Genomic DNA, 17,290 nt, shown 5'->3' on the forward strand with positions numbered 1-17,290 from the left:
TTAGTGAGAGAAGAGAGCAGGGATACCAGGCCAGGAAATATGCCCAAGAGGATTCATTAACATCCTGTCTCCTGGACCAGCATTTCCAGGGGAGACCATTTCAGCTGAGAAGATAAGTTCTTCTGAACTTAGGAGAAGAATAGAGAAGCCCCCCTCAGGACAGGGCCCTGGCTCACTGTTGCCCCAGGGAGAGTGAAGCCAGGCAGGGTCTCCCTTGGGCAGCTCTTCCAATATCTACTTCCTCCAGATTCCTGCTGCTTTCATCTTTGTTCCCAGAACCTAGCAAGAGTAAATGAACATCTGAGCATCTGGACCCAAGAACTCAGTCTGACAACAGTTCCATGTTGTTCCATAGAAACTACACAAGGATTATATTAGCTCTCTGTGTGTATCTACTGCATCTACAGAGAACACCTGCAGAGGAAGAGAAGGAGCAGGTGGGGCCCCGACCCCAACATTTGTCAGACTCTTCAGACTCTTAACACAACATAGCAAAAATTAAACAAATTGAATACTGTTGGAAAAGTTCTATCTTCCTTCCCCTTTTGTATGGGAACATCACTGACCTTCAAACAACTCCCAGGGCAGTCTGCATGGTCAGGTAGCTGGACTTCTCACCACCTGAGGTAAGGACTTTGTCTGTTTTTCAGGGAAGTGCGCAGCCTCTAGGAATGCTGAGTTGAGAAACAGAGCCCAAAGCAGACCCTGAGACTCAAGTTACTCTGTCTCGAGCTTTTCTAGCACTTTGGGCTCTATACCCATCCCAATTCCCTCTATTCTTGGTGTTCTAAACATGAAGAGGAATTAATAAGGATGATGAAATGGTCTGTGCTACATTCCAGGCCTGTGTATCTGCTTCCTGGTGGAAGTATTAATACCTGTCCTTAGACTCCAGTGGGCTTTTCTGGCCTCTGATAAGGCATTTGTGCACCAATCTGGTGGTAAATGCCTCCAAAGGGCCATCTAAGAGCAGATGATATGCCTGTCATACGCTCTAATATATTTTTACCATTAAAATCCTGTGGAACCATAAGAGACCAATAGAAACCAGTGAAATTTCAAAATATAGAAGCCACAATATAGGGAAATGATTTAGAGAAAGATGCTTCACTTACAGATTCTATAACACATATTCAGAGCTGGCTTTATCTGTCCAGTACCCATGATGCACGACACTGATATTTGTCAATCTCAGGTCCCTGTCTCTTCTGGCTTCTCTCTGGGATTGGGTACCTCGCTCCAACAGCAGCTTGCAGAACAAGAGCCCTTTCTCCTTGTCCCTGTGTTCCTTCAACCCAGTGTGGATACTCTGTCCCTGCAGGAAGGAGAGTGGAAATCTGGGTCAGCTGCTGGAGAGGGAACATAGGATTATAGAGCCTAAATTTAGATTCAACACATGCTCTTCTATTGCCTAAACATTTCACCATTTCCGTCAAACAGAAACACTCTGATCTTTCTGGGCAGGGCCTCATCTGCTATATTTCTGAGTCCTGCCAAGCTCACATTTTATTATAACCAGTTTAAAGAAACAAAAAAACTACGTTTGTATTGATCCTGAAGGTCTATCTCTAAAAGCAACACCATGTCAAACACACCGCCTCCTAGTCTCAGACAGTCTAGAATCCCTTCTCTCTCAGGCACATGGAGAGTGTGAGGCTGGTCCAGAGAGGCGCCTAAGATGGACACACTTTAGGTCTTCCAATGAGGCTTGTGTCTACAGCCTGGAGTGCTGCAAACAAATGTGGGCACAAGTTATACGGAAAAAGAAGTGGAATGTCTTACTGAAATCACATTTCTGTACCTATTTTAGAATTTCCTATTAAGAATAGGTCTATGCAGAACACTGGCTATTTAAATCATTAGTCAAACATTAGTCTTAAAAGATAGGTACAAAATTAATCAAGGGCATGGGTGCCAGAACATTGCTTTACTCTTAGGAGAGACATGATTTCATCTTCCCGAAAAATGACATTCAAGTTTGATGTCCTGAATAGTATTTTCATGTAGTCATCTCTTAATGTGTAGCTATTACTATAATGCTTGTTCTCCGTTTAGATGGTTTTTGCATCGAGATACAATTAAAAGAGTCAGCAACTCAGAGATCAAGAGTTCAAGTCAGTTAGTGGTGGGAAGGGCCTCACCTCATCTGATGCATGTTGCCATCCTCAGGGGCCTCTGATATTGTGAAACTAGGGGACCATCTTAGCAAAACTTCATGGAGAATCCATTTGGTTCCAGGCAAGTAAAGACACAACATAGAATGGAGCGCTGGAATTCCACCCGGGGAAGTGGCTTCATATTGACGGGGATTCGGAATGACAGTGGTTCTCCTGAGCTGCTGTGTGCCACAGTCGCAGTCCTGTACATGTTGGCCCTGACCAGCAACGGCCTGCTGCTCCTGGTCATCACAATGGATGCCCAACTCTGTGTGCCCATGTACCTCCTGCTCAGGCAGCTCTCGCTCATGGACCTCCTCTTCACATCTGTTGTCACTCCCAAGGCCATCGTGGATTTTCTGCGTGGTGAAAACACCATCTCCTTTGGGGGCTGTGCCCTTCAGATGTTCCTGGCATTGATGCTGGGCGGTGCAGAGGACCTCCTACTGGCCTTCATGGCCTATGACAGGTATGTGGCCATTTGCCATCCTCTGAACTACATGGTCCTCATGAGGCCCAGGATCTGCTGGCTCATGGCGGCCACATCCTGGATCCTGGCATCCCTCAGTGCTTTAGGACATACTTTGTATACTATGCACTTCCCTTTCTGTGCATCCCGGAAGATCAGGCACCTGCTCTGTGAGATCCCGCCTCTGCTGAATTTGGCCTGTGCAGACACCTCTAGATATGAGTTCCTGGTTTATGTGACAGGTGTTACTTTCCTGTTGTTCCCTCTTTCCATCATTGCTGCCTCCTATACACTAATCCTACTTACTGTGTTCCACATGCCCTCAAATGAGGGGCGGCAGAAAGCCCTCGTCACCTGCTCTTCCCACCTGAGTGTGGTTGGGATGTTCTATGGAGCTGCCACATTCATGTATGTCCTGCCCAGTTCCCTCCACAGCCCCAAGCAGGACAACATCATCTCTCTTTTCTACACGATTGTCACCCCAGCCCTGAACCCCCTCATCTACAGCCTCAGGAATAAGGAGGTCATGGGGGCCTTGAGAAGAATCTTGTCAAAGAACGTGCTCCTGACGTATTCTAACATCTAAGGAGGATTCGTGGCTTGACTCTCACCATTTCTTCTTCAAATCAAAATGCTATACACAACTGGTCTGTACATGACACTCTGCTGAGATGATACAAACCCTTCAAAAAATTTATTTTTAGGTTCTTTCTTGTTGTTGTGAGCATAGAGACCTTAAGCTGCACTCACATGGGACACATCACTCTGTCCTTGGAGGTCCATGTTGTGAAAGAACTAGAATGGAATGCATGGGAGTGCATCACTTTCACATAATTACCAAGTAGAGATAGTAGGGGCCTAATTTTCCATTTCAATCCAAGCAACAGTGAAAAACAGCAATAAGTTTAAGCTGACCAAACTCCAATAGCCTTTTAACATCAGAGGAGGACCCGTCTCAGTTGACCTAGATTCTTAGACAATTATTAGAAAGAAGATCCTTAGAAGATATGTTGGTCTTCTTGTTTATTAGGGAAATGATTTTTTGAGCAAATTAATAGGACAGAATAATAGATTTGTGACTGTATTTGTCCTCCAGGCTTAAGAATCAGTCCATATTAAATACATAAATAAAGATGACACCTATGTTGAGATAGTGGTAAAGGCCAATAGCGCATTTTTATATTGCCTAAAATTAAAACTAAAATAGAGAAATGAATAAAAGAGAATGTAAAGGACCTAAATTTGAAGTGATGATTAGGGACACAACAACAGTGAGGGACAACTGTTGTGTGTACTGCTTGAATCTTTAAAAAATGTGACCTTAGATGTCCAAAAACACATTATGAAACATCAAAACCATTGCAAGGAGCTTATGTTCTTGAGGTGAGCACATGTATATGTCAGTGTCCACAGGAAAGATGGGGTAAAATATATAATTCACTTTCTAGAAAACTCAATTATGCGAGGATTGAATAAGAAAATAAATGTCAGGTGCTTAGACCAGAGGCTGGCAAATGGTGCTTAAAACCTGCTGACTACTATATGAATAAACAGTAAATAGTCTTGAAAAACAATTTTTTATTGAAGTATAATTGACATATAACATTATATTGGTTTCAAGTGTACAACATAATGATATGATATTTGTGTATATTGCAAAATGATGACCACAGTAAGTATAGTTAACATCTGTCACCACACATATTTACAAAATTTTTTTCTTTTGATGGGAACTTTTAAGCTCTACTGTCTTAACAACTGTCAAATACGTAATACAATATTATTAACTATAGTCACCATGCATATATTATATCCCCCTGACTTGTTTATTTTATAATTGGAAGGAAAAAGCTTAACTTTAAATGACTAGATAATTTTCCATCATGTGAGTCCTCTGTGATATAGTTAGTCATTTACTTACATTTACTTTCGTTCCTCCCAATTTTTCTATGCGAGGGTTTGATTTTATCCTAGGTCAAATTTCTGGAAGGGGAATTAGGGGGCCATAGGCAATGACACTATTTAAAATTCTTGTTACGAAGAGTCAAATTGCTTTCCAGAAAGTTAGAAACATTTTGCATTCTGGGAGCATTATGTGGGAGTACCTGCCCCACTAGACTCTTTCTAGTCCTGTCTTATCATATGACCTCTCTTTGCCAGTTTATTAAGCATATTAATGAAATGTAGCAGATGTTTTCATTTATACTACTTTTTTTGTTTTAGCCTAGTGATTTTCTATAGTTCTTTACAGATGAAGATCATGCACTGTTTGACAGTTATATGTGGCAACATTTATTTTCACTTTATATTTTGGTACTAGTAGGATTTGTTGGATAGGAAGTGTTACGGTATTTATGTAGTTACATATTATATCCATTTCTTCCTTTGTATTTTTCAGGCAATTGTAGCCTTATAATTCCCATTTTTAGTTCAGAAAACTATCTTTATATACTTCTTTTAGATTTTCTTAGTAATTTAGCAATAAGTGATATTTATATTTATTTATAAAAATATAATTTGTAATTTATAAAAATATAAAAATAACTTTTCAATCTCTCTACAATTTATTTTCATATATGATATATGGTGAGGCTTTAAGTTAATTGTTTCCAAATAGTTGATTTCCTATTAGCATTCTTAATAATCCTTCCATATTATTTATTTATTATGATTATTTTTACAATCACTTGACTATATACTGTCTTCTTATAAATATTTATAAGAATGGCAATAGGCTGTATTTCTGGGCTTGTTTCTCTAGTTCTAGTGGTCTATTAAGACTCTTTCTGCCATTTTCTTCTCACCAACTTTTCCTTAAGTTTTATCATTGACTTATGCTTCCTGGAACTTTTGAATCATCTGCTATATGCCCCCCAAAAATCCCATTGGTATATTCATTGTGATTCTATTTAACTCATAAATTGATCTGGAAATTTTGACTCTTTGCAATCCTCAGTCTTACTTTCCAGGAACATAGTATCCTATTGCACCACCCTAATACAATCTGTTTGCTACTCTTTGAAAACACCATTTTACACCTTCACTCAGCTTACGACCTTGCATTATATACCCTTGAGAAAAGAGGAGTCCTATAGGATTTCTTCATCTTCCACTACCAAACTTACTGTGTCTTTTAAAAGAGCCCATCAGAGACCAAAACTTCCACTAGTATTCTTGATACTTAGCTCTCTTATTTCTCAAAGAAATTGATCTTGGATTTGCATGCTTCTCCTCTGCATCACCTCCATCTCTAGTGGAACATTGCTATAGGTTACACACATGCTCTCGTATCTCTCATCTTAAAGAACACTTCCATGAACCATAACACCCCCCCCCCCCCGCACATATACTCTCTTTCTCTTGAAAGATTTGTCTATACTCATATTTTCCACACCATTTTCTACCATTTATGACTCACACTACTGTAATCCGTCTCCCTCCTTGCCCCTCGCACTGCAGTTGTGCTTGTCAAAGTCAGCAATAATATTAATATTGCAAATTCAATATCAATTCTATGTCTCCATCCTACTCAAACTTTCAGCCACATTTAACACAATTGGCCACTCTTTCCTTCTTGAAATGCCTCCTTTCTCTGACTTCCAGACCACCACACACACTAGATTTTCCAAGTACTCCACTGGACTCAGTCTTCACTTGGTGCACTCTTCCTCTTCAACATGACATCTAAATATTGAATTGCCTCATAGCTCCATTGCAAGCCTCCTTTTCTTCTCAGTCAGCACTTTCTGCCTTGGTAATTTCATCGTCTCATGAGTTTAAATTCCAACTATTGATTCTTTTTATTTTACGGTGAGGAAGTTTGGCCGTGAGCTTATATCTGTGACAATCTTCCTCTACTTTGTATGTTGGTGGCCACCACAGCATGGCTTGATGAATTCTGTCAGTTTTCACAGGGGACTGAAATCTGCAAACCCAGGCTGCCAAAGCAGAGCATGCTGAACTTAACCACTATGCCACCAGGCTGGCCTCTCATCTACTGCATTTTGACTCCGAGTGATGTGGCCCCTTCTGAAGCCCAAACTCATCTAGATAAATGTTGATGGGACCTTTCTGCCTCGATGACTAATAAGCATTTCACATTTGCTCCTAAACTGAATGCTTGATTCATTCCCCTAAAATTTCTTCTTCCCATAATTTTTCTCATTTTAAAAAACAGCATTATCATCTGCACACTTACTCAAGCTAAAAATTTATATATAATCTTTGTTTCTTCTTTTTTGCCTTACTGCTCCCAAACAAGAAGGCCCTTTAAACTCTGCCTCTCCAACATAGTTCAAATCCTTTTAGTTCCTTCCATCTTAATTACTACTACTGAGTAAAATTGCTAAATCTACTCACCCAGTTGAACTTCTGGTACAAACTCCTATGCTAGGATTGAGACCGACACTAGAGTCTAGTCGTGACTTTGAAACCAGACTGCCCGGGTCTAACTCTCAGCTCTGCTTTCTTCTAACTGTGAGACTTTGACAAGACACTTTAACTCTCCTTTCCTCAAATTTTTATCTGTAAAGTGGGGTTAAAAATAGTACCTATCTGAGTTAGGACCAAGATGACGGCGTGAGTAGTCTTCTTTGTCTCTCCCCCTTCGAATCTACAACTAATTGGACGTTCATCGCTTCACAAAGGATATCCATATAGCATCTCAGGATGCCTGAGAGACCCGTGCTGCTATACATTGGAAGGCAGACAGACTTCACCCCAGGAGGAAGTGGAGATAGGTGGAAACTCTCCGACCCCCACCCCTAACAGCCTAGTACCTGCAAGCGGCTCTCTTCCAGCGGACGACCCCAGAACATTGCCACACACCAAGGGCAGGAGGGTGCGCACACCAGAGGAGCGATGGTGGAAACAGGTGACCACAGCCCTACCTAAGCCCCCCACGATTACACCTAAGCCCAGGGAGAAACTCCAGAGTTCCGCACCGGAGGCGGCAGGGAAAACTTCTACTCGCCATTAGCGGAGAGGCCCCACCCAGCATCCACAATTCCGGGAGGCTCCCGCAGAGAATCCCGAATGGGGCAGCTGCCCGCCAGCTGCCGCCGCTGGTCTCACAGACTGGGGGGCTCGGGGCAACCGGAGATCTCCTGGGAGAGGACTGGGGCTGGGTGGAATTCCAGCAGCTGGCTCCGCGGCCCAGGGGGAATCTTCAGGCTTCCGTCCCAGCAGCAGGCAAAGCCTCTAACCGCCATTAGTGGAGAGGCCCTTCCCAGCATCCAGAACACTGGGAGGCTCCCAGAGTGAATCCCAAACAGGGCGGCAGCCCGCCAGCTGCCACTGCCGGTCCCCCAGACTGCAGCTGTCACCCAGTACGGGCATGGGGCTACTGGAGATCTCCTGGGAGAGGACTGGGGCTGGGTGGAGTTACAGTGGCCAGATCCATGGCCCAGGGGGAAACTTCAGGCTTCTGCCCCAGCAGCAGGCAAGGCCTCTACCCGCTATTAGCGGAGAGACCCCGCCCAGTATTCAGAACACCGGGAGGGTCCCGAAGAGGAGAATCCCAGGCAGGGCAGCAGCTGGCCAGCCACCACTGAGCTCACGGTCTCTGGCTGTCCCCCAGACAGGGCAAGGGGCTCCCAGAGATCCTGGGGGAGAGGACTGGGGCTGAGTGGAGTTCCAGCAGCCTGGCTCCATGGCCCAGGGGGAAACGCTACAGTCTCACAGCAGCCTCAGTGAAAACCTCTGCACAGCACTAGTAGAGACCCCTCACCCAGCAAACACAAGGCTGGAAGACCCTGGAACAAAAGTAGCATAGCTAGGTGAGCTAACCACAGACTGCAGAAGATGCCCATAGCTCTGCTGTGACCTATAGTGGACAAGTGAGATTTTGTGGGCACCGACAGTGACAGAGCTGCAAATATAGGTGATCCTGCCCCTGGCCACTGGGAAAGCCTATAATACTGCTGCAGACCCTAAGGAAGGAGCACGTCTAGGTGGTCTGCAAAAGTAGGCACCAGCAGCCTGAAGCCCCCTTGTGACTGCCCCCACAGCTGAAGAGGGACTCCACAGGACCACTGTGACTATGAGGAGGGACCCAGGCCCAGTTAGCAACAGCTGATAGGGTTCCTGGTTGGTGCAGTATAAACAGCTGTTCCCCCACCACACCAGTAGAAACAAGTGCAAGCAGTAACTAAACTCTATCTCTATGTGGAGGCACAAATCTACACCATCAAGCAATATGAAAAAATATATTAAATCTCCAGAACAGAAGGAAAATGAGAAATACCCATAAAACAATCCCAAAGACAATGAAATATATAACATAAATGATGATGATTTCAAAACAGCCATCATTAAAAAACTCAATGAGTTAAAAGAGAATTCAGATAGACAACTCAACGAGCTCAGGAGCTATGTCACACAAGAGTTTGATACTATAAAGAAGAACCAAACAGAAATACTGGAAATGGAGAACACAATAGAGGAGATTAAGAAAAATCTAGATGCACTGAACAGTAGGGCTGATAATATGGAGGAAAGAATTAGCAATTTGGAAGATAGGAATATAGAAATTCTGCAGGCAGAGGAGGAGAGAGAATTAAGACTAAAAAGAAATGAAGAAACTCTCCGAGAATTATCTGACTCAATTAGGAGATGCAATGTAAGGATTATAGGTATACCAGAGGGAGAAGAGAAGGAGAAGGGGGCAGAAAGCCTATTCAAAGAAATAATGGCTGAGAACTTCCCAAATGTGGTGAGAGAGATGGAACTTCATGTGACAGAAGCCAATAGATCTCCAAACTTTATTAATGCAAGAAGACCAACCCCAAGGCATATAGTAGTGAAGCTAGCAAAAGTCAATGACAAGGAGAAAATACTAAGGGCAGCCAGGCAGAAGAAAATAACCTACAAAGGAACCCCCATAAGGCTATCAGCAGATTTCTCAGCATAAACTTTACAGGTTAGAAGAGAGTGGAATGATATATTCAAAACTCTGAAGGACAAAAACCTGCAGCCAAGAATACTCTACCCAACGAAAATATCCTTTAAATACAATGGAGAAATAAAAACTTTCCCAGGTAAACAAAAATTAAGGGAGTTCATTGCCACAAAACCTCCTCTTCAAGAAATGCTCAGGAAAACCCTCATACCTGAAAAATCAAACAAAGGAAAGGGGCTACAAAACCAAGAGCAAATGAGATAAGTAGAAGGACAACAACAGAGAGTAGCAGCTCTCCATCAGAACAGGTTAGCAAAAGTCAAATAAAACATTAAAGATTAAAGGAAGGGAAACACCAAGAATAAATATAACCCTGTCATTTTAACAACAAACTCACAACACAAGAAAGAAGGGGGAAAAATAATCTGACAATAACAACCTAGAAGGGGAAGAGAAAAGGGATAGAAGGTTTTAATTTAAGGAAATAAGAGGCTATCAGAAAATGGACTATCTCATCTATGAGATGTTCTATACTAACCATATGGTAACCACTAAACAAATAACAAGAACAAAGACACAAATTACAAATAAGAAGACACCCAGTACAGAAATTTACATACCTGAATTAGTAATCCAAAAACCATGGGACGAGAAGCAAAGGAAATGCAAGAGAACCGGAAAACAAGAGATAAAATGGCAGCAGTAGGCCCCCACATTTCAATAATCACTCTAAATGTAAATGGATTGAACTCTCCAACCAAAAGACACAGAGTGGCAGGATGGATCAAAGAACAAGACCCAACAATGTGATGCCTCCAGGAAACACACCTCAGCCCCAAAGACAAACACAGACTCAGAGTGAAGGAATGGAAGACAATACTCCAAGCTAATAATGAACAAAAGAAAGCAGGTGTCGCTATACTAATATAGACAAAGTAGACTTCAAAGCAAAACAGATAAAGAAAGACAAAGAGGGACAGTACATAATGATAAAAGGGACACTCCACCAAGATGACATAACACTTATAAATATATATGCACCCAACACAGGAGCACCAAAATTTGTAAAGCAACTCTTAACAGAACTAAAAGGAGACATCAACAACAATACAATAATAGTAGGGGACCTCAACACACCATTAACACCAATGGATAGATCATCCAGACAGAAAATAAACAAGGAAATTATAGCATTAAATGAAAAATTAGACCAGATGGACTTAATAGATATATATAGAACACTTCATCCAAAAACAGCAGGTTACACATTCTTCTCAAGTGCACAGGGAACATTCTCAAGGATAGACCATATCTTGGGAAACAAAGCAAGCATCAATAAATACAAGAGAGTTGAAATAATATCAAGCATCTTTTCTGATCATAATGCTATGAAACTAGAAATCAACTACAAGAATAAAGCAGGGAAAGGTGCAAAAATGTGGAGACTAAACAACATGCTACTGAACAAACGATGGATTATTGAAGAAATTAAAGAAGAAATCAAATATTATCTGGAGACAAATGAAAATTAAAACACTCCATACCAACTCATTTGGGACACAGCAAAAGCAGTCCTAAGAGGGAAATTCATTGAAATACAGGCTCACCTCAATAAACAAGAAAAATCTCACATAAGCAACCTTCAATGACACCTAACAGAATTAGAAAAAGAAGAACAAACAAAGCCCAAAGTCAGTAGAAGGAGAGAAATAATAAAAATTAGAGCAGAAATAAACGATATTGAAACAAAAAAGACAGTAGAAAGGATCAACAAAACAAAGAGTTGGTTCTTCAAAAAGATTAACAAAATCGACAAACCCTTAGCCAGACTCACTAAGAAAAGAAGAGAGAAATCTCAAATAAATAAAATTAGGAATTAGAGAGGAGAAATTACAACAGATATGAAAGAAATACAAGGGATCATAAGAGAATGCTATGAAAACTATATGCCAACAAATTGAACAACCTAGAAGAAATGTACAAATTCCTAGACTCTTACAACCTCTCCAAACTGAATTAGGAAGAAATCAAGAATCTGAATAGACCAATCACAAGTAAAGAAATAGAAACAGCAATCAAAAACCTCCCCAAAAATAAGAGTCCAGGACCAGATGGCTTCTCTGCAGAATTCTACCAAACATTCAAAGAAGATTTAATACCTATCCTTCTCAAACTGTTCCAGAAAATTGAGGAAGATGGAGCACTTCCTAACACATTCTATGAAGCCAACATCACTCTGATCCACAAACCTGACAAGGACAACACAAAGAAGGAAAACTACAAGCCGATATCACTGATGAACATAGATGCAAACATCCTCATCAAAATTCTGGCAAACCAAATACAGCAATACATTAAAAAGATTATACACCATGATCAAGTGGGATTTATACCAGGGACACAGGAATGGTTCAACATCCGCAAGTCAATCAACGTGATACACTACATCAACAAAATGAGAAACAAAAACCACATGATCATCTCAATAGATACAGAGAAAGCATTCGACAAGATCCGACATCCATTTATGATAAAAACCCTCAATAAAATGGGTATAGAAGGAAAGTACCTCAACATAATAAAGGCCGTATATGACAAACCCATAGCCAACATCATATTCAATGGACAAAAACTGAAAGCCATCCCTCTGAGAACAGGAACAAGACAAGGGTGCCCACTTTCACCACTCCTATTCAACATAGTACTGGAGGTGTTGGTCAGAGAAATTCGGCAGGAAAAAGAAATAAAAGGAATCCAAATAGGCAATGAAGAAGTAAAACTCTTGCTGTTTGCAGACGACATGATCTTATATATAGAAAACCCCAAAGAATCGATAGGAAAACTATTAGAAACAACAGCTACAGCAAAGTTGCAGGATATAAAATCAACATACATATATCAGTAGCATTTCTATACACTAACAATAAATTAACAGAAAAAGAACTTAAGAACTCAATCCCATTCACAATTGCAATGAAAAGGATAAAACACCTTGGGATAAATTTAATCAAGGAAGTGAAAGATTTATACAATGAAAACTACAAGACTTTCTTGAAAGAAATTGATGACGACATAAAGAGATGGAAAGACATTCCATGCACATGGATTGGAAGAATAAACATAGTTAAAATGTCCATTCTACCTAAAGCAATCTACAGATTCAACACTATCCCAATCAGAATCCCAATGACATTCTTTACAGAAATTGAACAAAGAATCCTAAAATTCATATGGAGCAACAAAAGACCGCAAATTGCTAAAGCAATCCTGAGTAAGAAAAACAAAGCTGGAGGCATCGCAATCCCTGATTTCAAAACATACTACAAACCTACAGTAATCAAAACAGCGTGGTACTGGTACAAAAACAGGTCCACAGATCAATGGAACAGAATTGAAAGCCCAGAAATAAAACCACACATCTATGGACAGCTAATCTTCGACAAAGGAGTTGAGGGCCTACAATGGAGAAAAGAAAGTCTCTTCAACAAATGGTGCTGGGAAAACTGGACAGCCACAAGTAAAAGATTGAAAATTGACCATTCTTTTTCACCATTCACAAAAATAAACTCAAAATGGATCAAAGACCTAAAGATTAGGCCTGAAACAATAAGTCTTCTAGAAGAGAATATAGGCAGTACACTCTTTGACATCAGTTTCAAAAGAATCTTTTCAGACACCATAACTCCTCAGATGAGGGAAACAATAGAAAGAATAAACAAATGGGACTTCATCAGACTAAAGAGCTTCTTCAAGGCAAGGGAAAACAGGATTGAAACAAAAAAACAGCCCACTAATTGGAAAAAAATATTTACAAGCTACTTATCCGACAAAGGGTTAACCTCCATAATATATAAAGAACTCACACAGCTCAACAACAAAAAAACAAGCAACCCGATCAAAAAATGGGCAGAGGACATGAACAGACATTTCTCAAAAGAAGATATAAGGATGGCCAATAGACACATGAAAAGATGCTCATCATCACTAATCATTAGGGAAATGCAAATTAAAACTACACTAAGATATCACCTTCACCAGTTAGATTGGCAAAAATATCCAAAACCAAGAGTGACAAATGTTGGAGGGGTTGTGGAGAAAAAGGAACACTCATACACCATTGGTGGGAATGTAAACTGGTGCAGCCACTATGGAAAACAGTATGGAGATTTCTCAAAAAGTTAAAAATAGCAATACTTTATGACCCAGCCATCCCACTGCTGGGAATCTATCCTAAGAACCTGAAATCAGCAATTCCAAGAGTCCCCTGCACCCCTATGTTCATCACCACATTATTTACAATAGCCTAGACGTGGAACCAACCTAAGTGCCCAGCAACTGATGATTGGATAAAGAAGATATGGTATATATACACAATGGAATACTAAGCCATAAAAAAGGACAAAATCTTCCCATTCGCATCAACATGGATGGACCTTGAGGGTATTATGTTAAGTGAAATAAGCCAGACAGAGAAAGACAAACTCTATATGACTCCACTCATAGGTGGAAGTTAACATATAGACAAGGAGAACTGATCAGTGATTACCAGGGAAAAGCGTGGGGCGGGGGGGGAGGGCACAAGGGAGAAGTGGTGTTCCCACAACATGACTAACAATAATGTACAACTGAAATCTCACAAGGTTGTTATCTATCATAACCTTAATAAAAAAAATAAATTAAAAAAATAGTACCTATCTCATAGAGTCATTGCAAGGTTTAAATGAGTTTATGTATGTAAAGTGCTTACACAGTGCCTAGGATGTAGTAAGCTCTCAGTAAGTATTTTTTTCTCACAGTCATCAATTCTGCTGAAACTCTTGAGTGGCACAATCCAGGCCAGTCATTTGGCCTTTAAATGTCATATGGAAACACAGTTGGTCACAGGTTGATTCTCCAGAAGCACACGTTGAAGTGGGATTTAAGATGTGTGTGAGATGTTTACTAGAGATTAACATCTGTGAAAGAAGGGAGAGGAAACAGGATTGGGCACAGGAAAAGCAGAAATTACAATGCAGGCTCCACAAAGTTTGGCCAACCTGGTGGAATGCTCTGGAGTGAGAATTGCCAGTCAGAGTTGTCCTGCACCAGGCTAAATTTGCTGGGATTTTCTGATATTCCCACCTAGATTGGTCACGGGATACTGATTGCCCCAGAAAGGTGAGATTTGAAAGGAGATGCTCTCTGCAGTTCAGACACATCCCAAGAGTTGGAAGCTGTCTGCTGAGCACACTCCCAACAGTTGTGTGCTTCCTTAAAAGAGGAGCTGGGCAGCACATCTTTCTGTCTCTCACATTATTTGGTAGACCCACCCAGGATTTTGTAATTTTCTAGGAGAATGTACCATTATTTGACCTTACTACTTACTATTAATTAAAGATGCAGACTTTTTTTTGAGGAAGATTTGCCCTGAGCTAACATCCGTGCCAATCTTCCTCTACTCTCTATACGGGTCTGGTTGCCACCATAGCATGGCTGATGAGTGGTGTGAGTCCATGCCGAGGATCTGATCTGTGAACTCGGGTCGCCAAAGTGGAGTGCACCGAACTTAACCACTACACCCCGGGGCTGGTCCCAAGGTGGAGACTTTTGTAGTTGTATCTTAGTTTGTGGTCTTGTGTCCTATGGGTTGCGAATAATTTCTCAGTAAATTAGTAAATAGTAAAAAATATAAACCACTAACCACAAGGGTTGTGATTTATTGTCCACTGGGACTTCAATCAATTTTGTATTCAACTTGACAATCTTATTTTTAACATTTAAAAATGCCTTTACTGATGCAATATATAAATCCCTGTTCCTCATACTTTTTGAATCAGTTTTGACATCTTGCAAAAGTTAATAAATATGTCATTCTATATTTATATGCATTATATTTTTAGCTTTTTTGAAAAAATTGTACTTTGATATGAGCAAAGGAAGAAGAAATAAAGACAGAGGTTTGTGATTCACCTGTCAGACAAAGAAAATGAGTGTTTACATATTGTGTAAAATGATAAATGTGAATTTTAATATCGTTGCCTATAATGGTCAATGAGCACAAAAGGGCTTAAGATTGGAAAGCTACATTCTAGTGAAATATAACAAATGTTTATAACTCACATATTTCAAAAGGTTTTAGAGCAGTTTTGTAAGAATACTTCCATCATTGCTAACTAGACAGGACTTAATTGTCATTAATATTTTTAGTCTCTTGGACTCTAAGTGTTTGTGATTGTGTGTGTGTGTGTTTGTGTGTGTGTCCCTAGATGACTTTCTGACTTGAATTGTATCTTTTTCTTTATTGCATAAATAATCCCACTTACTTCCCAAAACCCTTTTTTTAAAAAAATGCTAATTGGGAAGACTTGCAATTTAAAGCTTCAGGCAATATTCCCTTCATTTTTAATCAGAATTTAAAGAGCCTATGTTTTACAGCTTAATAAAAGCAAAATGAGAGTAATCTGAGAATGCAAAATGGTTCAGTCATTATAGAAAACAGTTTGTCAGTTTCTCATCAACTTAAACATACACTTACCATACAACTGAGCAAATTCACTCTGAGGTATTTACCCAAGAGAATAGAAAATTTACGTTCAATCAAAAACATATTCATGAATGTTTATAAAGCCTTTTTTTGCAATCAACAAACCTGGAAACATCACAAACGTCCTTCAACTGGAGAATGGATAAATGAGCTATATATCCATACAACTGGATACTACTCAGTAATCAATGGGAACAGACTACTAATAGACACAAGAATAGGATTAATCTCAAACATATTATGCTAAGTTAAAGGAGCTAGACTCAAAATTATGTCATTTATATGATGTTCTGGAAAAGGTGAAAAAAATGACAGTAAACAGACCAGACAGTGGGCAGGGGCTTGGGTGAGGGCAGGAGATGATTACAAAAGGGCATCAGAGAATGTGTGGGTGGATGAAATTTCTATATCTTGATTTTAGTAGTGGCTATATGACTATATACATTTGTCAAACTTGCAGAACTGTATATGAAAAAAGGTGAATTTTACTGTATGCAAATTATACCTTAATAAAAAATTTTTAAAATAGGAAATAATCATTTTAAATAAATTAATATGAGGCTTTTAATATTATGTTTCTACAGCTTTCTTTAAGTACCCATAGAAAAATTTCATTTCTGTCTTGTTATTTTTTAAAAGAATTTTAGTTTATACTTTTTTGAAGATACAAATATATTTATTCTCATGAATTAAACATGTCAACTCGTTTATTGAACCAATTTCTGTGTATGCCTTTGCTCCCTGTATTATATATATTCCCTAGACATCACTTTTCATCTTGCTGAAATTATTTTATTGGAGGGTCTTTCAAAATAAATTCTTTAGTTTTTTTATAATTTGTCCTCACTCTTTAATGATGGTTCAGCTATGCATTGAATTCTAGTTGTGCAGTTATATTCCATCAGCACTTTTGAAGGTTTTCTTCCTTGCTCTATTACTGTCATTGAAAAGTCCACTATCATCTCATTGTCTTTACCTAGTGGGTAATCTGTCCTTTACCTCTGGGAGCATTTAACAGTTTTCATTAACATTGACATTCTACAGCTTCAGTACAATGTGTATTTCTTTTTATTTTTCCTGCTCAATAGTTAGAAAATTGTCCACTTTCTTCAAAAATCACTGGTGGCAGACAACAGTAACTCCAAGACACACAAACTCATGCACAGGATGCAGTGGATTGCCAAAGATCAGTGAATAAAATCTTGTAATTATAGACTCTACAGAGCCCAGTCATATTGAACTGG

General features: G+C 39.8%; 1 protein-coding gene across 1 annotated transcript; it reads left to right on the forward strand.

The window, feature by feature from the left end:
• Positions 1-2,260: 2,260 nt before the first annotated feature.
• Positions 2,261-3,211, forward strand: OR2AG2C (olfactory receptor family 2 subfamily AG member 2C). Its single transcript, XM_001499948.4, has one exon. It carries the CDS (start codon positions 2,261-2,263, stop codon positions 3,209-3,211), a length of 951 nt encoding a protein of 316 aa, XP_001499998.4.
• Positions 3,212-17,290: the final 14,079 nt, after the last annotated feature.

The sequence above is a fragment of the Equus caballus genome, chromosome 7 (assembly GCF_041296265.1).
Source record: "Equus caballus isolate H_3958 breed thoroughbred chromosome 7, TB-T2T, whole genome shotgun sequence".
NCBI lineage: Eukaryota > Metazoa > Chordata > Mammalia > Perissodactyla > Equidae > Equus > Equus caballus.